The sequence below is a fragment of the Eurosta solidaginis genome, chromosome 4 (genome assembly GCF_040869045.1).
Source record: "Eurosta solidaginis isolate ZX-2024a chromosome 4, ASM4086904v1, whole genome shotgun sequence".
Taxonomy (NCBI): domain Eukaryota; kingdom Metazoa; phylum Arthropoda; class Insecta; order Diptera; family Tephritidae; genus Eurosta; species Eurosta solidaginis.
This window is the reverse complement of record NC_090322.1, coordinates 243,850,241-243,873,932: the sequence shown is the minus strand read 5'-3', so window position 1 is coordinate 243,873,932 and position 23,692 is coordinate 243,850,241. Positions and strand designations below refer to the sequence as shown.

The window sequence follows — 23,692 nt, the reverse complement described above, 5'->3', positions numbered from 1 at the left end:
ATAAGTTTTCAAATTTCCACTTACATTTGAATTACGGCATTAAATTAAAGAAATAAAACATAATTACAAGAAAAAAGATTAAAAAATATGGAAGATTAAAAATATAAAAAAAAAAAAAAAAAAAAAAAAAAAAATTATTTTATATTTTTAATCTTCCATATTTTTTAATCTTTTTTCTTGTAATTATGTTTTATTTCTTTAATTTAATGCCGTAATTCAAATGTAAGTGGAAATTTGAAAACTTATAAATCAATGTTAAATGTTAATATGTGTAATTGTGATAATTTCAAATTAATGTTGTTGTTTTTGTGTTTTTATTGTTAATAAATACAGAATTGCTCCAGAAGAAGCCAAGGAAATTTGGCGAAACGTCGAGCTGTAAGGTGAAATAAATTGTTTTATTTGCACTAGTTCAGAATAGATCGGAAAAGCTTAACAAAAATATATGAAAATCAATCAAACCGATCGGAAACCAATATATAAAATTATTTTTTTTTTTTTTTCTCTTAAATTCTTATTTTTTTATTCATATTTATTTATTTCATTTTTTCTGACTTAATTTTTATATGCATACTTTTTTTTTTAATTTATTTATTTATTTGTTAGTCTACAAATTGAGCAATTTAAATAGACTATAAATAACTTAACTTCACAAGAGGGTATGAGTTTTGTATACGTATGCCCAGCAAGGGGCAGGCGAAGGTACTCAGAAGGGAGCTGACGCGCATTGCTCAGAAAGGAGCTGATTTCCCAGTAGGGGGCTACCGAGAGGTGCTCAGAAAGGAGCTGACGCGAACCGCTCAGAAAGAGCTGCTATATTATATATACATACATACATAAAATGGAGTAAGAGTAAGTTATAGTTAGTTATTTAAAATATGTATATATATATACTAATTTAACTCAAATAAAATACACCTCTTTATTTTGAAAACCGAGTCCGACGTATCAAAATTACCATAATGCTTGTTAAAATCCAGGCACAAACAACGAAGAGCTTCGCGCATTTCGAAATTCGAACATGTGCTCAAAAAAAGCGGATGGAAATGTCTTGATAGCCTCATGGGAACATTAAATTTGATCTCGCTAAGTAAAAACGGGCTATTCACCGTTTCCCTCAATAATTTCACCATAAACAACACACCAAGCATTTCCCTGCGACTCTCGAGAGAAGGTAGGTTTATAAGCTTTAACCGACTGTTGTAAGTGGGAAGATTTCTTGTTGGATCCCACGCCAAATGACTCAAAGCAAAAAGTAGGAATTGTTTTTTAACCGATTCAAGCTTGCCACGATAGATTTGATACCGCGGGTTCCAAACGATTGATGCATACTCTCATACAGGTCTCACTAAAGTAGGAAAGAGAGATTTTGTAACGTAGGGGTCATTAAATTCCTTAGACTCCTTTCGATCGGGTCACGCAAGTTTCAATATGAAATTTAAAGTCAAGTTTTGGGTCAAATGTAACACCCAGGTCAATAAATCTAGTGACTTGCTCCAGCCGGTAGTCACCAACCGTGTAATTGTGCACATGAAATGATTTTCTACCAAAACTCATGAATTTACATTTATTTAGGTTGAGGCTCATATCATTCATATTGAACCACTTGGCTAAACTATCGAGATCTTCTATCTTCCGGAGTGAGTATAGGTTTAAAAAGCTTTACATCGTCAGCATACATCAAAATCTTGGAATGAGTTAACGCGCTTGGAAGATCATTAATAAATAGCAAAGGACCAAGGTGACTACCTTGCGGTACGCCAGAAGTAACCCTAATGAATTGAGATTCGCTGTTTTTAAATAACACCTTTTGTTTCCTTCCTCTTAAGTTAGAGGGAATCCAACACAGAAGTTGAGGAGGAAACCCTAAACCATTAAGTTTATAGGTGAGAATAGTGTGGGAAACCTTATCGAAAGCTTTGCTGAAATCCGTGTAAATACATCGGTATGCAGGTTATTTCTAAAGTTTCTGGAGACATGAGTAGTAAATTCCAACAGGTTCGACTCAGTTGACTTGCCTTTGCAGAAGCCATGCTGAGCTGGGTTAATGATAGGAGAAACTGAATGAGCTAGTTGTTTAGTTATAATGGATTCGAAAAGTTTAGGTATTTCGCTAAGTTTTGCAATGCCTCTATAGTTTGCAACACATGATTAGTGGTATAATAAAAGACTCTTTCCAGAAACAGGGAAATACACCTTGCTTTAGAGAAGCATTAAAAATATCGAAGGGGCTCGTACACCGCAAAGCAGTGGCGAGCTAAAAAGAACATTCGGTTGGACGGGCACGCAATTTTGTGCGTAGTTTGATTTAAAGAAATCTGCAAACATATCGGCAACTGTGGCATCGTTACTTGAAACTAAGTCTTTACATTTCATGACGGATGGGAATACAGTAGTCTTGCGTTTAGTGTTAACAAAATTGAAGAACGACTTGGGATTAGAGGAAAGTTGCAGCTTAATCTTATTAATGTAGTATTTGTAACACTCTTTGTTCAAAGAATTACGTTAATTTTATTTTCGCGCAATTTTTTTCATTTTATTCATGTCTTATTTTTTTTCTATACCTAAGGCCAGAAGAATAATTCTTAATGATAATTATTGTTTTTGTTTTTTTTTAATTTTTCTATAATTTCGTGCCTAAAGCGTATTGATGATGAAGGCTTAGCACCCTTCGAATGGATCTATCTGCGCAGCTATGGCAGGTTGTCTGAAAAATTATCTAGTTACTATTCCAAAAACAAGATACAACATTTCAATTAGAGAAAAATTAAAAAATAACAATAATTATCATTAGAAAAAAATTATTGTTATGGGATTGAGCTCGAATTGAACCTTGAATCATTTATTAATAGGCCGATAAAAACAAAAACAATTGTGTTATAGAAAAATTAAAAAAAAAATTTACAATAATTATCATTTAAAATTATTGTTCTGGCGTTGAGTTCGAAACGAACCTTGAATCATTTTCTTTCACATTTGAACTTTCCTTTTAATTTAAATTTTCTTTTCATATTTTACTAAATTTTATGTTGATTGAAAATAAATAACATCTGTTTAATATTTGCCGTTTAATTTAATATAGGCTTTTTATGTTTGAAAAACTCTATATTTTGTTATAAAACAAAAATAAAATATGATTTTTCGAGCAAAAAAAATGTTTTGATTTTTTTCCATTCAATTTTTTTGTATTTAATAAACATATTTTCTCTGTTTTTTTTTTTTTTTCAAGTAAAACTCGTTTTATATTTTTTCATAGTTTTTAATTTTAAAATTTTTGTTAAATTATTTTTCAAGCTTAAACAAAAATTTCTATTTTATTTAATATTATTTAGTTAATATTTTTTTAACTTTAAATTGGATTTACTAGCAAAAAACAAAAAGTTTTACATAACTACTCCAACATATTTCCTTTTACATACCTGCTCCATACCGGCCGGCAATACCAAGCACGCTTTATCCAACGACTTGAGAAGCTCACACATAGCTTCCTCTGTAGTCTGACTGAGGGATTCGAGTGTCATGACAACGGCTTCATAAACCAATTCATGATGGAAATGTGGTACTTCGAGTGCACGTAAGCAACGATGTGCCTCTTGTATGTCACGTGATGATAAATATTCTTGCAACAACAAGGTCATCTCCTTCGTAATGGTATTGACTGGTCGCAGTGGACCACCCATACCCCAAACATTATCTAAATGTGCCCAACCCTGTTTCATGTGCAACAGGGTATCAGCACGACGTATAGCTGCCGCAGCATGTTCACTCTGCGCATCGATATCAGTTGGTTTTGTGACGAATTTAGGTGGGAGGCAGTCATCGGCAACAGCGCGTGCAAGGAAATTGCCTGCAAATGTGACAGAAGCAAAAAAGGAAAGAAACGTACCACAAGTTGAAAACAATGCTCTAAATCACAAACAAACATGTGTCTCTACCGCGAACTTTACTTACCCAATATGGTTGGTGCTTCTGGCGTGTCTAATGTTAAATCTGGCAAATTATTTAGTAAGATTTCGAAACCTTTCTCAATATCCTTGCCAGTTATGACGCGTCCATATAAATCAGATATCAATACCGATGTCATTTCACGCTGTGAATCCTTATGATCCATTGCGATCTCAACCACAACGCTTGTCACATATGGTCGTAGTAGACCGGTTAATATTTCGTCAAAACTCAATGCCACCTCGTGCGTGTCGCCATGTTCATAATACTCTAATATGATGGGCTCAGCCAATTTAAAGAATTCTTCCGGTGTTACATCCGGTATGACTTCACGTAATTCAATATTTTTATCATTCAATTCGCTGTCATAGTTGGGATCATTTTCATCTTCATATACTTCTTCAAGTGCTTCCGAACCGGGTAAACCCCAAACTCCTTTACCACCGGCACCACCTTTCTTTGGCAAACCACGACCATGTCCGTTATGCGAACGACGACTATTCTTCCAGCGACGATGTGGCACTACATAAACGCCAGCGGTGCCATTGATGGTAGCAAGTGTGGCACCGGCAGCACCATTCGTTTCACCGCGACTATTTTGTCTATGCATGAGGCGTTTGGCTTTGCGTTTTATGCGATCGCGATCGTGACCATCGCCAACGGGCAATGGTTTTTTCATAAGTCCATTCATACCTTTTGGTGAACCAGATGAGCCGTTGAGCTCCACAGCCTGTACATCGTCGTTAAGTTCACGTTCGACGGAACTATCACGTGATTCCACTTTACCGTTTCGTTGGGCGGTTTCGATCTCCATCTTTTTACAATGTAATATAGGTCCTGACGAAGCCTGAAGTTGATGTGAATTTAAAATGCGTGTCTGTTTATGTGTGTGTATGTGTTCACGAAGACGTTTACTCGTAGTTTCTCTTTCACTTAATTATACGCTCTCACAAATAAAGTTGTACTTTTAAGGCAGGTGCTTAGAAAAAATCAATATGCACTTAAAGGTGGATCTTGCAACAGTTGCAATGGGCTTAGTAACCTTACAATATCCAAAACCTTTAGGGCTTCACAATAACGTATTACGAATCCAGTGCTGTAGCTAAAAAGAGAAAATTGGGAGAGGTTATTGTTATATAATTTATTTGGGGGATGGATCAAATATTAAAACAGAAATTGGTAAGGCACGGAAAGATACTATTTTAAGCGACAGGAGAAGAGATAACATAAAAATCATACGAGATAAAGACAACTAATAGAAGAGAGAGATTGTGAAAGCGAAAGGAGAAAAGGTAATAAAGACGTATAGTGGCAAGGGTCAATCCCAACTTCGCATGGTGAATCCTGTCAAAAATTAAATATTATGTGGGTGTTTTCCCACTTAGCAGTCGAAATGTGGTTGGCTATGTTTAGCTTTTTTGAAGAGTTTTCTTGACTTTGACTTAAGTAGGCCCAACTTCACCACAGTGTCTTAGGATTTAGTAGTTGGATTTCTAAACGGCCGAGAGACTTTCACTTAAAAATCTATGACTTATTTTGTTTTGTTAATATTCCGACAGGGTGGATAAATGATGTATATTGGAACGTATTCCGCCATCCCTTGTCAAATCTGGTTTTGGGACAAACCGGTTTCGGCGTTGTGCCATCATCAGTGTCGATTTTCGTTCTGATCTGTGTTGTCGTTTGTCCTGTATTTATAGTTCGTAAGTACATGAGCAGGTATTGTCAGAATTGATGATTGTGTATATTTAGCAGTGTTTAAAAAACTGTGTGAGCTGTCATATTATTTGATTTTGCTTGTGCTTTTGAGAAAAACAACAGTCTCAGTTCTAGCACAAGCAAAGAACGAAAAGCGAAAGAAATGAAATTCCGTAAACAGTCGCACCTTCGTATATTTAATTATTGATATTAGCCGTGTTTTTTTATACACGCGTATACGTTTACGTTTGCGCGTGAAAAAAACGCCTATCATCGCTTAGATAATACTTAGGAGACCCATCTAGCGGCAGTGGTTAAATAACTAGCTACAGCTACAGGGTGTACCGAAAAGCAGAGACACAACCCTCTGATGGCCATAGGGTATAACATATAGCTAAATCAGTTGCGATGAATTGTGGACATACATAGAATAAGTGTAGATGGTGAAACAAAAACACATATTTTAGTTACATCTTAGTATAATGCGTATTGAAATTTAGTAGAACACATTTAATGCGCAGCAATTTCAGAGGTGTATTTAAAGTTTGACGCTTAGCAGTCCATATAAAGTTTAAGCGTATAGACGTTTACGTGTAAAAAAAACACGGCTATTACTGCGGCTTTCCTCAGTGCCCACAGTCCGCTGTAAAATCAATAGTAGCTGTGTTTTTTATTACTTCTATATATGTTTACACTTAAACTTTATATGGACTGCTACGCGACAAACTTTAAATACACCTCTGAAATTGCTGCGCATAAAATTTGTCCTACTAAATTTCAATGGCGGCCACCGTGGTGTGATGTTAGCGTGCTCCGCCTACCACACCGTATGCCCTGGGTTCACACCCCGGGCAAAGCAACATCAAAATTTTAGAAATAAGGTTTTTCAATTAGAAGAAAATTTTTCTAAGCGGGGTCGCCCCTCGGCAGTGTTTGGCAAGCGCTCCGGGTGTATTTCTGCCATGAAAAGCTCTCAGTGAAAACTCATCTGCCTTGCAGATGCCGTTCGGAGTCGGCATAAAACATGTAGGTCCCGTCCGTCCGATTTGTAGGGAAAATCAATAGCACGACGCAAATTGGAAGAAAAGCTCGGCCTTAGATCTCTTCGGAGGTTATCGCGCCTTACATTTATTTTTTTTTTTTTTATTTTTTTTAATTTCAATACGCATTATACTCAGATGTAACTGAAAAATGTGTTTATGTTTCACCCTTCACACTAATTCTATGTATTCTATGTGTGTCCACAATTCATCGCAACCGATTCAGCTATATGTTATACCCTATGGCCATCAGAGAGTTGTGTCTCCGATTTTCGGTACACCCTGTGATGTAGCTAATTATTTAACCACTGCCGCTAGATGGGTCTCCTAAGCATTATCTAAGCGAGGATAAGCGTTTTTACGCGCAAAGGTAAACGTATACGCGTGTGTAAAAAAACACGGTTAGTGTTGATTTTAACAGTCACAAAAATTAACAGTCGCAAAAAGCAGCAGTCGTGAAATATGAAAATCAACGCTTTTTGCAAACTGCAAGTGACTGATATTTTGCGTTTTGTTATGATTTTGTTTACTAAGACGAGGCGCTGCAGCAGTTGTTTTTTTTTTTTGCAAGCCAGCTTGAAAAAAACGCTTCAACTAGCTAAACAGTAGCTATCATCCGGCGGCAAAATCCTGAGCCAGATAAATAATTTTGCATGTAAATGCAACAACAACGATTTGAGCCAGATAAATCTAGATAGAAGTGTGGTTCAATTTGTGAGCCAGATAATTTGTTAATTACTTCTTTTTAGGTTGGCAACGCGGCCTTTAATATACCTACTTTTTCAAAAATAGATGTCGCTGCTTAGCCTTTGGCCGTATGAGTTAAATGAAAAACAGCGGCGACATCTGCCTATCACATTTGACGTGTGCGAAAATTTCACGACATCTGCTTCTCAAGTCTCTCAATGATCCAGAGCATTCCCGTGAGAATTGAGCGTGAGCCGGAGCTGTAAAACTCACTGAAAGACGGCAAGTTTCATTATGGCAAAACCATACAGATGGTGGAAGTTTATCAGCTAATTGTTACTTTTTTTAGCTGCTATGACATTTCTACTTCTAGCGCAGTCATATATGTAATACTTCTATATCACTACTACCATGGCGGAACGATACAAGGTGGCAGCATGGAACAGCTGATTATAAACTTTTTTTATTTGATTTGATACACCAACTTCTGGCGCAGTACGATTTTGACATTTGTCCGTCGAATTTACAAAAACAAAGTACATGGCATTTTTATTTATATTTGTAGGTATGTCACCATGCTGCCACCTTGTATCGTTCCGCTATGACTACTACTGAACTGTGCAGCCTGTCAAACATTACAGTACAGATATACAACGATAGAAGGAGACAAAATCTCAAGGCTGTCGTTAAATTATTGTAAAAAAGGGGTCTAAATATATGTATATTTCAACAAGCCGTCTTGCTTATGTCAATATTGTACATTAGGCTATTTCGTTCTCCTAATGAAAAAGTAAGCCTTTGTTTTCCATTAGTATTATAACATTTTTATTGTTTTAAGACCTCCGCAGAATAGCATTACCGATTTGTGCTGAGTGCGCAGATATGCGTATGCAAATGAGCCCTTAGTGACCAAAAAGCGACAAAAAAAGGCAAATAATGCCAACTGACAACTACGAATTTCTCATGCACAGAATTAACAGTTACAAAATATGCGTAGGCGCCACAAATGTCATAAATTGAAAACAAATCTAGTTAGCGGTCGTAAGATTTTCAGCTGTTATAAGTAAATTTTATATCAAAAATGTCGAAGTGTTGTTTTTTGTGTGATAAAAAGAGAGACAAATTTAATAATAAGGCTTGCATTCGTGAGTATTTTGCAGAAGGTGAATTAGTTAAATTGTGCAATTTTTTTTTAACTTGTTATTGGGCTTTTCATTTAAACCCCAACTTTCCAAAAGAAAAACTTGCGAGAAAAAAACTTACAAAATTTATATTATTTCAACACCAATAGCAGCCAGCCCAGTACTCAAGCACAAGCAAGTGCTCGTATTAATAAGTCGACGAACAGTAAAGTCTATGAAAATCGAAATTTTGGTGACTTTTACTATTTCGACTGCAGTTTTTTAAACACTGTATTCAGTTATGTGTATGTGCTGTGTGTTCATTCAGAACTGAGGGTGGTTTCTACTGATCGATTTGAGTGGCTGACTGAGGCAGGTAAAAATTCGTAATTTGAGTCGTTTGACCTTCTTTGTGAGTTTGTTGTTTTGGTGCGTTAATTGTTTTGGGTTTATTTGTTGTTGTGTGTTTGTCTGGTGTACCTATGTGATTACTTTGTTTCTTGTAAACAAGTTTTAAAGGCTCGAATATTGTGTCAGAAATTGTGTTTATCTGCTCGTTTATTATTCTACCGTCGAATGTTTTCTGTTTGTAGATTTCCATGGTTTCGAGTACGTTGAGACGTCGGCCGTGTATATGAAGAACCCTAACTGTTTTATTGATGTTTGCTGGGGAACATTCATTGTCGAACATGTGATTTGCGAAGTTAGACTCTGGTATAATGTTTGGATTCCGTATTTTTTTGTTGTAATCTGTAATATGTTCTCTGAACCTCATTCTTATTTGCCATCCTGTTTGTCCTATGTAACTATGTTGGCATCCGTAGGCAAGCTTGTATACGCCGTGGCTGCTAAACGGATCCTCTGAGTTAGTGCTAGTTCCTAGTTTTCGCCCTAGATTGTTCGATGTTTTGAATGGTGTGTTTATGTCGTATTTTTTAAAGAAGTTTGCCATTTATATGTGGCTTCTCCAGTATATGTCATAGTCGTCCAGCTATTATTTTCCTTTTCATTATTTCTTTTTGGTTCTCCATTTGTCCTTCTGTGCTTATCTACTAGTGCTTTTTTATATCCGTTGTTTGCAGTGATGTTATATATGACCTCAAGTTCTCTCTTATATGCATCTTGTGTAAGAGGCGTTCTTTCAAGTCTATGTACCAAATGCCTTAATGCTGCATTTTTATGCTGTTGGGGGTGATTTGAGGTATTATGTATTATTGTGTCGGTGTCCGTTGGCTTTCTATATATGTCATAGTTAAATCTTTTGGCTTCTTTATCAATATTTATCGTAAGGTCTAGATAGTTGATTCCTCCGTCTTTTTCGGTTTCCATTGTAAATTTTATATTTTCGTGCCGCTTGTTGAGGTACTCCAGTACAAGTTCTTCGTTATTAGTAGTTGAAACGCATATTATGACATCCACGTATCTAGCATAAAATGGCACGCCTAATTTGGACTTCAGTTCCTGTATGTACTTTTCTTGCAGATTTTGCATGAACACTTCCATAAGAATGGTGAAGACTATCCTGCTATGGTCCGGGAAGGAACACGTGTCTGATACTCTTAAGTTGTCGATTATGGTTTTGGCAGAATCTGTGGCTAAGGTGATATCGATAACTTAGTAAGATGAAATCACCTTAAATTTGTATAGCTGCAGTCCCTTAACCCATTACAGGAATAAATGTGTAATCAATATACGATCATATATATCGCAATGTCTGGCAACACTTCAGACCTTGAGACACAACAAAAGTAGCATACATAAAGAACTTGAAACGGAGGTAGAGGCCAAACACTGTATAGAAAATACCACGTAAAATACAACAAAATAATTTGAAATACAACAAACCAAACTAAACGCTCAAACATTTTCTATTCACCGTCATATGATACAACATTTTTTAGCAGCAATCGTGAAGGCAATCTTGACTTACAACAATCACTTGCAACATAGAGGTAACGAAAAGCAAAGCTATACCCTCAACACCCCGAAAAAAACTGAAGTGACAATAGTTTAAGGTAAAAAGTTGTACAACATAATTGGCGACAGAGAGCGCGGGTGAGTTGTAGCCCATCAACGACTAACTGCCTGCCGGCCAATTGCATTTTCACATGATGTATGAATAAATTTAAGTTTGTGCGCCGACATGCATTCTGGCAAAGTCAAAGTACTAGTTGAAGGTTTTGTTTTTTAAACAACATTCTATGAAAAGTTTTGCATTTAAGTACATACTTACAAAGTATGCGCATAAGTAAAAATTTAATAGATATTTGTTGGCATTTTCATTCGAGTTTAAGGCCTTAGAAATACGTCGGCATTTTATCCGTCTACGTTGTGTAAAAGTGATCTGTCTATGCGTCTGTCGGCACGTAAACAATAGTTGTTTATTTGCTTAGCGTGCCAACTGCACATTGTCAATAACATAAAATGTGTCTGAAACTTAATAGAGAATAAAACAAAAACTAGTAATGCCTTTTAGAAGGAAAATAATATGTAAAAAAAAACCTGCACTCAAAATGAATATTTTCAGTAGACATTTTCCAGTTCATGAGTGACAACACCTAACACAGACACGTAAGACGAGATTGAATAAGGTAAACCTATTCCTAAAGACATCTGTATCTTACTTTGAAAATAAGCAGACTAGTAGTGCAAGTCATTAAGCCCTTGAACGATATTTTACCTCGTCCTGGGTTCTCAAGAACTCCTTCAACAACAGATTTTCTACAAACAGTTCTGTGTTTAATTCGTTATGTTTTGTTGATTAAGTCAAGGGATAACGAACAATAGTTCCAATATACATAAACAGTATGTTTCTTAAACCTATCAGCACCATAACTGTTACCAAGCTAACCAATGATATTTTGTTTCGGAGCATATCGTTTACCGTTTCGAAAACGCCCTATTTCAAAAAAGTTTTGAAAAAAGCCTTATTACAGAACTCATAGGCTGGAGGCGAAACAAAAGCGATTGTTTATCTGGAGAGGTTGAATATTTTCATAGTTTTAATAAGACGAAGTAATAGAAGAAAAGTATTCATGGGTTTCACTGTTTTGTTTGTTTAATTTATATTTTTGCTCATATTTCCAAAAGTTTCCTGTCAATATCCACCTTGTGTTTTACAAAAATTAGCCAAAACTTCTAGCCGCTTTTATCTAGCTTTAAGTAAAAACCTTTAGTGTTTTTTTTCTTGAATATTCTGATTAAGTAATATTTTAGCAGATATCTTCTTGATGTCCTTAAATTTTAAATCAATTTTCTTTAAACTGTAATTTACCACAAAGCATCTTTTGTTGTTGTTCTATTAACGATAAAGACACTCCCCGAAGGTTTTGGGGAATCAATGTTGATGGTCCTTTGCCGAATATAAAACCGCTACGTTCCGGCAACAAAGTACCATAAAGGTACTAGCCTGACCATCTCGGGAACGATTTATACGACCACATTAAACCTTCTAGGCCATAATGCCCCTCTCCCCCACCTCTTCATACATGACGTTTTCAAAAGCTTTTCTATTTTGGAATTTTTAAATATCATTGCACTTAACATTTTTTACCGTAACAAGCTAGTTTTAAATTTTTTAAATCCTATTTAAGTAAAAATTCGTTTTTTTATTTCTGTTATTTTTTAATTTTATAAATTTTTTTAATCGTTTTTTATTTATTTAAATTTTTTTTATTTATTATTACCTATTTATTAGGTTTTAATGGTTCTTTGTTTTTAGTCATTTACAATTTTTTATTTATTTTTATTTTTTGTTTTTTTCTTAACATAAGTGTTATTTAGTCACACAATGCCTTATTTTATTTGTATTAACTTGATTTAAAAAAAAAATATGATAAATGTACAAATTTCTTTTCTAATTTTTTAAAATATTTTTCGTTTTGTAAACATACATACATCTTATTTTTTAATAAACCATTTTTTTTTTTGTATTTTTTAGATTGTAACCGATTTTGCATGATTGTCCGGATTCTTGATTTTTTTCCATAAGCTTTTTCGGCCGATAAATGTAAAACAAAACTAAATTTTTCGTACGCGTTTTCATGTTTTTACTTTTACAACTTCAGGGAGTCTGATTTATTTTTGAAAAAGTTTTATATTTTATTCATTAGTTTTCACATAATTTTACTTCGCATGTAATAATTTTTTAATTTTAAGTTTTCTGATCATCCTTATATTTTTAACATTTAGTTGCTTTTACTTTCAAATTCTTTATATTTTTATATAGTTTATTTATTTTTTTAATTTTTTGGCCAAATTTTTATCATTATAATTTTTTTATTTCCTAATTTTTTCTGCTTTTTTCCTTTTTAAATTCTTTCAGTTTTTTTGTCCTTAATTTTCTTAAATATTTATTTTCTTTATCTATTTTTGTTGAGCCAAGAAAAAATTATATTATTATTGCTTTTTTAGCTTTTCCGTCAGCTAATTTAGTCAAAGCGACGGATTTATTTATTATAAGCGTTTTGATACACGTTCGCATCTTCATCAGGGTTTGTTTTTATTTAAAAATATGAAAAGCAATAAAACTCTAACAACCAAATCAGCTCTGAAATCCAGCGAAGAATCACTCTTGCCAATAAATGCTACTTCGGACTAGGCAGGCAATGGAAAAGTAAAGTCCTCTCTCGGCAAACGAATATTATACTCTACTTATCGTACCCGTCCTGCTAGAGAAAAGTTCTTCAAAAGATTTATGGACCTCTACGTGTTGGCGAGTACCGAAGATGATCTATTGATGAACTGTAAGGGTTTTACGCAGACATCAACATAGTCCAGCGAATTAAAACGCAGCGGCTACGCTGGCTAGGTCATGTAATGCGAATGAAAGACGACGTTCCGGCTAAGAAAGTATTTTTATCGAAACCCCGGCTATGGAAGCAGATGAAGAGAGCGGCCGCAACTCAGCTGGGAGTACCAGGTGGAAAATGATCTAAACTCCCTTGGTGTGGCCATTTGGCGCCAGTTGGTGCGGTAAAAGGCCAATTAAGTAAGCAAACAATAAATTACAAACAATATAAAAATTATTTAAAACATATTACACTGGTGAGGTTCAACATTTAAAATTCAAATAAAAATTGTCGAATAAACGCATGGGAAAAAATCCGTGGTTTTAATTAAAATAACCGACAGGAAAGATAGAAAAAATACATTTTATTTTTATGTTTAATTTTTTTTTTTTTTTTTTTGTATTTCATTTCTATTTACTTATCTGTTTATTTGTGTAATATTTTTTGAGTGTATTTTTGGCAGCGATTTAGTTTAGCACCCCCCGAGTTCGGGGTTAAACTTGGTATCAAATGAAAGAGGGAGTTTTCCCGATCACAAATATATATAACTTAAAGTGCGCAGACTTATAGTTTACGAGTTATTTGATGTTAAAGTTTGCAAATTTAGCAAATTTCTACAGCACTCTCACTTACAATTTACACATCTTTCAAAACTTTTATGCTCATAAATACCTATATAAATTGGCAACGATACACTTAAATTTCATTTTAGTATATTCCACATATAATTCTTGCATTGTTTTTACTTAATTTAAATGTTTTTATTAAATAAATCGCGCTTTTGTAGCAACATTCACATTTATGTATGTATATATTTTATCGATGACATTACAAAGCTGTGCTGCCACATCAACAAAGAAAAAACAAATATAAATATTAACGTGCCACCTTTCAGTTAATAAAGAAAAAGGAAAATATATATTTTTACTACTATGCGGAAGGACATCACCGTGGCGGTAGCCACGGTTATACCACGCACCCGGACTTGGCATGGCGTAGCCCAGGGTTATTTTAAATAAGCGCGGCCGAAGGCCGCCTACGCGGAAAAGTGTTCTACGCAGAATTACTCTGCATGGCGCAGCCGGTGTTGGATCGGCTAACATAACAATAAACATAAGAGTTATAAGGTAATATGCGGAAGGACATCACCGTGGCGGTAGCCACGGTTATACCACACACCCGGACTTGGCATGGCGTAGCCCAGGGTTATTTTAAATAAGCGCGGCCAAAGGCCGCCTACGCGGAAAGGTGTTCTACGCAGAATTACTGTGCATGGCGCAGCCGGTGTTGGATCGGATAACATAACAATAAACATAAGAGTTATAAGGTAATATGCGGAAGGACATCACCGTGGCGGTAGCCACGGTTATACCACGCACCCGGACTTGGCATGGCGTAGCCCAGGGTTATTTTAAATAAGCGCGGCCGAAGGCCGCCTACGCGGAAAGGTGTTCTACGCAGAATTACTGTGCATGGCGCAGCCGGTGTTGGATCGGCTAACATAACAATAAACATAAGAGTTATAAGGTAATATGCAGAAGGACATCACCGTGGCGGTAGCCACGGTTATACCACACACCCGGACTTGGCATGGCGTAGCCCAGGGTTATTTTAAATAAGCGCGGCCGAAGGCCGCCTACGCGGAAAGGTGTTCTACGCAGAATTACTGTGCATGGCGCAGCCGTTGTTGGATCGGCTAACATAACAATAAACATAAGAGTTATAAGGTAATATCAGCTCGCTCACGAATGCAAAAAAGAGCTTTTTCAAATTTTTGGTAAATAAAGACTAGAAAAGTTAAAGATATGTATATATACATCAGATGAAAGATATTTTTATAAGTTATTTTTCGATTCTGCACTTGTTCCGTTTTTTAGATGTGGCAGCACAGCTTTGTAATGTCATCAATAAAATATATATATACATAAATGTGAATGTTGCTACAAAAGCGTGATCGATTTAATAAAAACTTTTATATTAAGTAAAAACAATGCAAGAATTATATGTGAAATATACTAAAATGAAATTTAAGTGTATCGTTGCCAATTTATATAGATATTTATGTGCATAAAGGTTTTGAAAGATGTGTAAATTGTAACTGAAAGTGCTATAAAAATTTGCTAAATTTGCAAACTTTAACATCAAATAACTCGTAAACTATAAGTCTGCGCACTTTAAGTTATATATATTTGTGATCGGGAGAACTCCCTCTTTCATTTGATACCAAGTTTAACCCCGAACTCGGGGGGTGCTATTCTAAAATTTTCCCGTATTTTTTTAAATAAATTCCCTTGTTTCATTTTTTATTCAAATTTTCGTTTTGTTAAAGTTCAATTGGGTCCTCCGAATTCTACGAAACTTTCATTTTTTTAAACATCGGATAATTATTTTATTTTGTTGAGTTTCTATATTTGTTGCAAATCATTGAGCAAAAAACTTTCGAACAGTTTACAAAATTTTGGGCCGAAAGTTTCGAAGTATTACTAGACAAGAGAGATAATTTTTATGAAATATGTTTTCATAATTGAACATTTTTATTCTGTGCATTCTTTTTTATAACAAACTTATTCATTCTACAATTTTTGTAAATTCGGTCACTCAAACCTTAAAAAAATTTTCGCACACTCCTATTTTTTCGTATGTAACTGTAGATAAACATGTGGATTTGTGCTCATTTACTTATCAGCCAAACTTAAACTGTAAATGCTATAATTAGTATAGCTTTCCCTTTCACTAGCATTAACTTTTTGCGAAGATTCACTAAATAATATATAATTATAAGAAAAATAAATAATCAGAAATAGCCGCAAAATATTCTGAGTATAAATAGAAACGTCCTTCGCGTTTAGATTTTGTGCTTAAAAGTAAATATCATCACCTAAAATATTACGCCATAGATGGGGACACACGACTATATCAAATTCTCTGTCGTTAAAAACTGACCTATCTCAAAAACCACTGCAGTTAGTATGTTGTTGTGCATTGAAAACACTTAGCATAAATAAAAACAATAATAATCGAGATAATTGATTGTTTTCCTAGATTCACTTATTTCAAATAACGCGTCACTCGAAAACTTTACAACTATTAAAAGCGACGCCACAATTACGAATGCCAAACTTAATTCGAATAAATGAATGATAAGAGGAATCGAGCCTCCTATCCAACCAAAGCAGCTACAAAATACTGCGCAATTTTTAGCCGGTGGTATGAGAGAACACAGACACTGAGAGAACCATGAGAGAAATATCATATAAAATAGAGACATGGCCCATTGTACATACATGCGTAAGTATTTTGTATATGAAGCGCTAAGTAAGAGCACAAAACTTGGTAAATACAAAACGAAACTTGGTAAATGGAACGATTAGTGGGGGGGATGTGGCATTTGAAAAACAAAACAAAGCAAATTGACTGTAATGTTGGCTTCAAAACAAGTTTTAAAGAGAACTTAAAAAGTAATTTTGGACTCGAAAATTTGCAATTTATCAACAAACTTGTAACTTCTCCATATAAAACCACTAAACCGTTGAAGCGCAAATTAAGACGCACAGTTTTTTTTTAGGTAGAAACACACCACCGTAGAAGCACGAACACAAAACGATAACATTGTAATGAAAGCAAAAACAATAATAAATAATAAATTTTCAAGGTTAAAATGGGCGAAATAAACATAAAGGCAGAGAGAGCAGAAAAAGTGTTAACGTAAAGCAAACAAAAGCATACATAAGGGGTATGTACTCCGTACAGTAGAGTTGAAAGTAATAGTACTCAAATGAAGTCATTAGATGGGGTGAGAAATATGCTGGAGCTAACGCGAAAAGTAAGGTTGAAGTGAAAAAATATAACATTTCAAAACCCGTTGAGAAATGTAAAGTTCTCAACGTGATATCCAACATAATTCTCCAACCTGTGAGATATTTTTAGTTCTAACGTTCTCCAACCTTTGAGAAATTTCTAGTTCTTAAGACGGCGCTGAACATCATTTCCTTTTACCCTCAAACCTTCGCAAAAAAAAGTTTTCAAGTTAATATCCAACATCATTCTTCAAATATTCTATAATCCAATCAAGATCAACTATTCTTCAACCTGGGAGAAATTTCTAGTTTTCAGGTTGACATACAACTTCATTCTTCAATTATACTTGAAACTGTTAGGTATTTACATATTTTCTCAAGTTAATTTGCAACATCTTTCTGGAATTCGTGTCCAACCTTTCAGAAATTTTTATTCTCAGGTTGATATCCAACATATTCTCGAAATGGTCTCGAATTTCTAGTTCTCAAGTTAATATCTAACATCATTCTCCAACTATTCTTCCTTTCAGATATTTTTATTATCGAGTTCACATCCCACATCATTCTCCAACTTTTCTTCAACCTTTCGTCTATATCTGTTCCATTCCAACCTATATCCAACCATTGAGGCATTTCCATTCGGATGTTGTATCCAAAATTCTCCAGCCTGTGCGAAATTTCTAGTTCTCTGCTAATGCCCAATATCATTATCTTTTTAGTATACAATCTTTCATCAATTTCTAGTTCTCAAGTTGGTATCCAACGTCATTCTACAACTATTCCTTATTCTTTCAGAAATTTCTATCCAAAATCATTCTACAACTGTTCTTCAATTTTGCAGAATTTTTTTACAATTATCAACCTTTTAGAAATTTCTATTTTCAAGTTGAAATCCAGAAGAGTTCTCGAATTAGTCTCCAGCCTTTGGAATATTTCGAGTTCTCAAATTCATATCCAAGATCAAATTTCGACTACTCAAGGTGATATCCAACACAGACAGAGAGAGACATCTAGTGCGTTCTACTTTGCATTGAAATTGAAAAACTGTCTTTTAGATGAAAAAGGCCACGCTTTCTACGTACATGGTTGGTGGCGAGAGAAGATAGGATGGAATTCGAGTATTCGAAGTTCTCCAGATGATCTATAGTACTGGCAGTGGTACCAATGGTGTATGCCGGAGGTTCAGTGATGAGCTGCAGGCAGTTATCCACATAGTGCAACGAATAAATAACCAAAGGCTTTGCTGGTTAGGTTGCGTTTTGAGAATGAATGAAAACACTTCGGCTTCGAAAGTATTTCTATCGATACTCGTATTAAAAAGCAGATGGAAGGGGAAACCTCTACTCAGTTAATAGGTACAGGCGACGTAAGACTTTATCTCCCTTGAAGAGCCAAATAGGTGCCTGTTATTGAAAGAGGGATGCTGACCGACGGCCAATATAACTTAGATGATTCGGCGAGGCCAAATACTGGCACTGACATAACAATGCAGCAATGTGCAGTTATAAATGCCCCACGCATATGACTCCTCTCAATTTCCTTCTTTCTTTGACGCTGTACTGTTAACTCTAAACATCTTCTAAATAACCGAAGCGGGAGCTGAGACAATCCGATAGTTCTACAAAGTGAAATGTTTTTAATTACACAGTGTATACTGTACATGACTACAAAAGAGCTACCAAGCGGAGAAGAATAAAAAGAAACGCGAAACAGAGGCATGGGTGAGCGCTGTGATAGGAACATGTGGAGGTTTTATGGGTTAAATCAAGGTGGGTAATAGGTAGCTGATAAAAACCGGTTAAAATAAAAACAACAATTGATTTGATCTTACATTAATTACAATCTATGTAAGTATGTATGTAATAAGTGTGTGTTTACTGTGTTGGTAAATAAATGTTTTGCGTGCATATATTAGGGTGGTTTAATTTGTGTATAATGTGCAAGTTCATTTCGAGCCAGAAAGTAGCTAACTACTTAAGTCCATATGTTGCTCAACATCTTATAGTTGCATTGAGGTATCGAGACTTGTGATACTTTGTATCTAAACTTTTTGCTGAAAACTGTTAATACTGGTATCGTATAAAACACATTTTGTGTGCTACCTGGGTCAAATTTGGATTTATATCACAAAGGCCTTGGTCCAATAGAGTTATTTTCCGCATTTCCTGGTAACGATGGAACAACAAAATGTGCTCACTCTAATGTACATGTATATGCTTGTTTAGATAACATACATGTTATAAATGTATGTGAGCCAGAGTCAGTCCCAACCGATGGAAGTTTGTAAATAAAGAGATTTGAAGAAAAACACAAAAAAATTTAACGAAAGATCACGAATGTTCTTATGTAGGTCCACTGAAGGTGTATTAATTTATACGATTTCGAGTGCAAAGAGAGAACTGAAATTGAATCAATTATTTGAAAAAGAAATTTAAGACTTGTTGTAAGAGCTCTGTAGAAAGATAAGAACAAATACTGAAGACAATTCAGACAAGTGGTGACGCAAAGCGAAGTAAGATGCAACTCGCTGGCTGATCTACGGGTATGACGTGTTTCAGCTTCTACAATATTAATCTTCTTTAAAAGTTGGGCTATAGCGCCTGCTAGCGTAGATGTAAAAAAAAGTGAGCTTTGGAAATGAATTCGAAATATACGAATACGAAACCCTTTTAACAGTAACACAAATTTGTAATAAATTTCTAATTTGAATATCGACTGATGAGTGGAATGGTAGCCTACCGTTTTGAAAACGTACTTTCAGAAAGCTTTTGAATAACGCCCTATTTCAGATTTTTTTTCAAAAACGCCCTATCTCAGAATTAGTTTAAAAAGGCCCAATCTGAGATCAAATTCCATACATTTTGACATTAGTTGGGGCCTTTTTGAAACAAATTACTAAAGCACTAAACTAAATTCTGAGACTGGGAGTTTTTCAAACATTATATTTATCTTGTCGATAAATTTAACAGGCGGTCAATCGATCCGTTAAAATTGGTCGCTTAGACAGCGCCATCTGTTGTGGTTATCCCCAAGGAACAGCTGATGAGCACGTGAAACTTTTTCATTTTGACAGTCGCATTAGTCGCACAGTCCATTCGCAGCGCTGCCACACTTCCTTAATAATCTAACAAATTATTTATCAGAGCTTAGAGAAAATGGAATTTTATCATGCCGACAACTTTATCTTCCAGTTGCCTACTCCTCACATTAGCCAGCAGTCGAAATGGCCCTAAGGGTTATAATTAATATAATTATCCAGCCTCCTATGATGGAATACCCTATTTATGTGATGACTTCGATATCAATATACTACGCGGCGCACGCTGGGATATTTATAACTTTCAAATACATTTGAGCAGCGCTTACCGGTATAACATTGTGGGTACTATTTAGGAGAGAATTTGAGCTTGTAAAGGTTATATAAAAGTGTTATAGTATATTTGATATGAAGCGAACAGCGCATGACCTTGAAAATGTGTGTACAGGCACATATACAGTATGTACAAAAGTAAATAGGTAAAACAGGATACGGGGAGGATATGCATACTAATGTAACTGTGCGTGTTTAGAAGAGAAATAGCGTCGCAAATATTAGCGTCGCCTGTGCCAGGCAGATAAGTCTTTAATTGAAATCGGCAGTTTATTTGAAAATCTTTAAACTTAATGACAGCTCATTGGTAAAGAAAATGTACCATGTTAGTTGGACTATGGACTCATTCAGTCAGACTAACGGACCGGGCCGTTGACCTAACCTAACATAAAACTTATATTTCGGAAAGTATCCGGCCTCCATCATTAGAACTCTTTTGAATACTTCAATTCGTTGTCATCGTGCATGCTCGGGCGCCATGTATCATAATCTAGTTGGCAAAAATCTTATAGCACATGACTTTTGTTCGTCGAAAGAGCGCTTTTTTACAAACTTAGCCAAAAGTAGCAAACTTTGGAGAAAAGTGCATAGGCATTTAAGTAGAAATCTCTGTGCGCTGTCCGTTACCTCCGAAAATACCTAAAACTGTACTTTCATTGTATGTTGTACCGATTCGCTAATTGTCTTCTTAAGATATTAGTACCTGGGCGAACGAGCTTTGCTCGGCAATATTCGAGTATGCCGCATAACATACTTTGTTCTACATGTCATCATTAATCAAACTCAACTTTTTTTATATGTACATATATTATATACTTTTACTTACCAATATTTGATTTCCTTAAATATAGATTTCAAAAACATATCAAACACTAACCGGAAAATGCACTGGAATGAAAAATTTGAAATGGGTAATTCCAGCCTATAGTATAAGGGATTGTTATGACAATTAGTGAAATCGAGAACTAAGTTATTTAGGTCGAGTATCTTCATGCGCCGAATTATTAATTTCAAACATTTTTTTAGTTATACACTATAAAAGTTTTATTTTTATTTTTTTTATTTGTTCCTAGCACAACAATTTTGACAAATTATTTAACAGTGGTAGTCATGAATAGCATGAGCTATAAAAATTGAACATTTATAATAATAATAAATTAGATTAATCAAATTAAATTAAATATAACGGATAATAGTGAAATATTTATGTATGTAAATGTAAATCTTAAAACTAAAGAAAAGTAATTAATAAATATTAAAAGACAGCAGTAGTGATGACAACCTTTGGCTGGTTATAGATCGAATAGTATTTAACAAATAAAGGAAGAAGACACAGAGAAAGAAAAAGGACTTAGAAATGAATATTTTAACAACAACAATTTGAGATCCAGTTTAAGAGTCGTTAAAAAATGATGTTGGCTCTTTTTTGAAGTGCAGAGCATTACTTAAGAGTCGAAGACTTGTAGATAGGGAGTTCCAAAGACGTATTGCAGTAACAAAGAATTGGCGCTCAGAGATTAGCGTGCGGTATCTAATGTGCTTAAGAAGAAGCACCGATCTTGATGATTGCAGAAAAATAAGCTTACGATATAGATAGTCAGGTTCCTTCGTGTGTATCAATTTATTGAGGAAGGACAGTATTTTAACTTTTAAAAGATTTTCGAAAGAAATGTTTAGCAACCTTTCAGCATGTTGTGATACGTGGTCAAGTCTTTTCAACCCATAAACATATCTAGCAATGTTGTTGTAAACAACATTTAGTTTGTTCTTGCACAGATAGTCACAGTTTGAGTAAATCACACAACCATGGAGTAGCGTAGGTATTAAGTACGCTTTAGCCAGAAGTAGTATTATGTGCAAAGGCGTGAAATACTGTGTTAACCATAGTGTACGAATCATTCCATACACTTTTCCAACCGTTCTAAAAATATGGTCTTTCCATGTCAATGTTTTGTTAAAAATTACATCTAAGTATTTTGCCGTATCTACGTATTCTATAACGGAAGTGTCGAACACTACATTCTCTAAATCATTAGTGGGAAAAGACCTTCTATGAAGAACAATACATTTTGACTTATTCGGGTTTATACATAAGCCATGAAAATATTTTATTCAAATCGTGGTTTAAATTACTTATGCACAAGCTAGTTTGATCACGAGGAAAACACGTAAACAACTGCACATCATCAGCGTAGATATGAACATTACAATACTTAAGGACATCGGTTAAGTCATTGATATACAGAACAAATAACAGAGGACCCAGGATAGAGCCTTGAGGGACGCCCCTTAAGACATGTAGGAAGTCAGACTTTTCACCATCTATACATACTGCTTGAGTCCTATCGCCAAGATATGATCTTATAAGGGCAACTGCATGACCAGAGAAGTTAAATAAGTTTTCCAGAGCAGAGTGTGGTCTAGTGTTCAACGGTAGCAAATATGTCCCTGTCGTTTGATACCATTATCGGCATATCTCATGCAATTTTTTTTTAATTTCGAATAGGTGGCAACCATAAATGGAAACCCTACCGAAAATTTCCCTATTGTAATGCGTAGTGAAATACCTTTCGTTTGATACCGATATCGGCATAGTTCATGTAATTTTTTTAATTTCGAATAGGTGGCAACCCTAAGGCAACCCTACTCAAAAATGTCCCTATTCTAATGCGGAGTAAACACCTTTCGTTTAATACCCATATCGGCATATCTCATGCAATTTTTTTTTATTTCGAATAGGTGGCAACCCTAAACGGCACCCCTACTCAAAAATTGTAATGCGGAGTAAAATAACTTTCTTTTGATACCCATATCGGCATATCTCATGCAATTTTTTTTTAATTTCGAATAGGTGGCAAGCCTAAATGGCAACCCTGCTCAAAAATGTCCCTATTGTAATGCGGAGTAAAATACCTTTCGTTTCATATCCATATCGGCATATGTCATGCAATTTTTTTTATTTCGAAGAGGTGGCAACCTTGTGAAACATTCTGAGTGGCAACACCTAGGTAGAAAGTCTTAGAAGGTGATTATCTCTGTGCCAAATTTCATTTAAATGGGTTGAGCCGTTCCCGAGATCGTTCGGCTATACAAACATACAAATATACCAATATACAAGAATTGCTCGTTTAAAGTTATAAGATTAATAATTTTTTATTGTAAAATTTATGCAGACCATTTTTATTTAAAAACTTAGAAAATGCGTCGCAAATAAACACATTTCAAAGTTTGTTAACAAACACGA

The 23,692-nt window shown here is 34.9% G+C and overlaps 1 protein-coding gene across 6 annotated transcripts in view; it reads right to left on the bottom strand.

The window, feature by feature from the left end:
• Pdcd4 (Programmed cell death 4) overlaps positions 1–23,692 on the bottom strand; it is a 110,211-nt gene that overhangs the window by 65,777 nt on the left and 20,742 nt on the right. For 3 of the 6 annotated variants that reach the window (XR_010953173.1, XR_010953176.1, XM_067785356.1), the window contains exons 2-3: positions 3,952–5,047; positions 3,420–3,847 (exon numbers count right to left, since the gene is read on the bottom strand). Coding sequence is in view for 1 of the 6 variants with exons in the window: in XM_067785356.1 (XP_067641457.1) it covers positions 3,420–3,847; positions 3,952–4,759 (1,236 nt within the window). In the remaining 5 variants the exon portion in view is untranslated. Of the gene's footprint in view, positions 1–3,419; positions 3,848–3,951; positions 5,048–16,159; positions 16,452–21,274; positions 21,337–23,692 lie in introns of those variants that run through there. The other 3 variants (XR_010953177.1, XR_010953175.1, XR_010953174.1) reach the window with 3 other exon arrangements.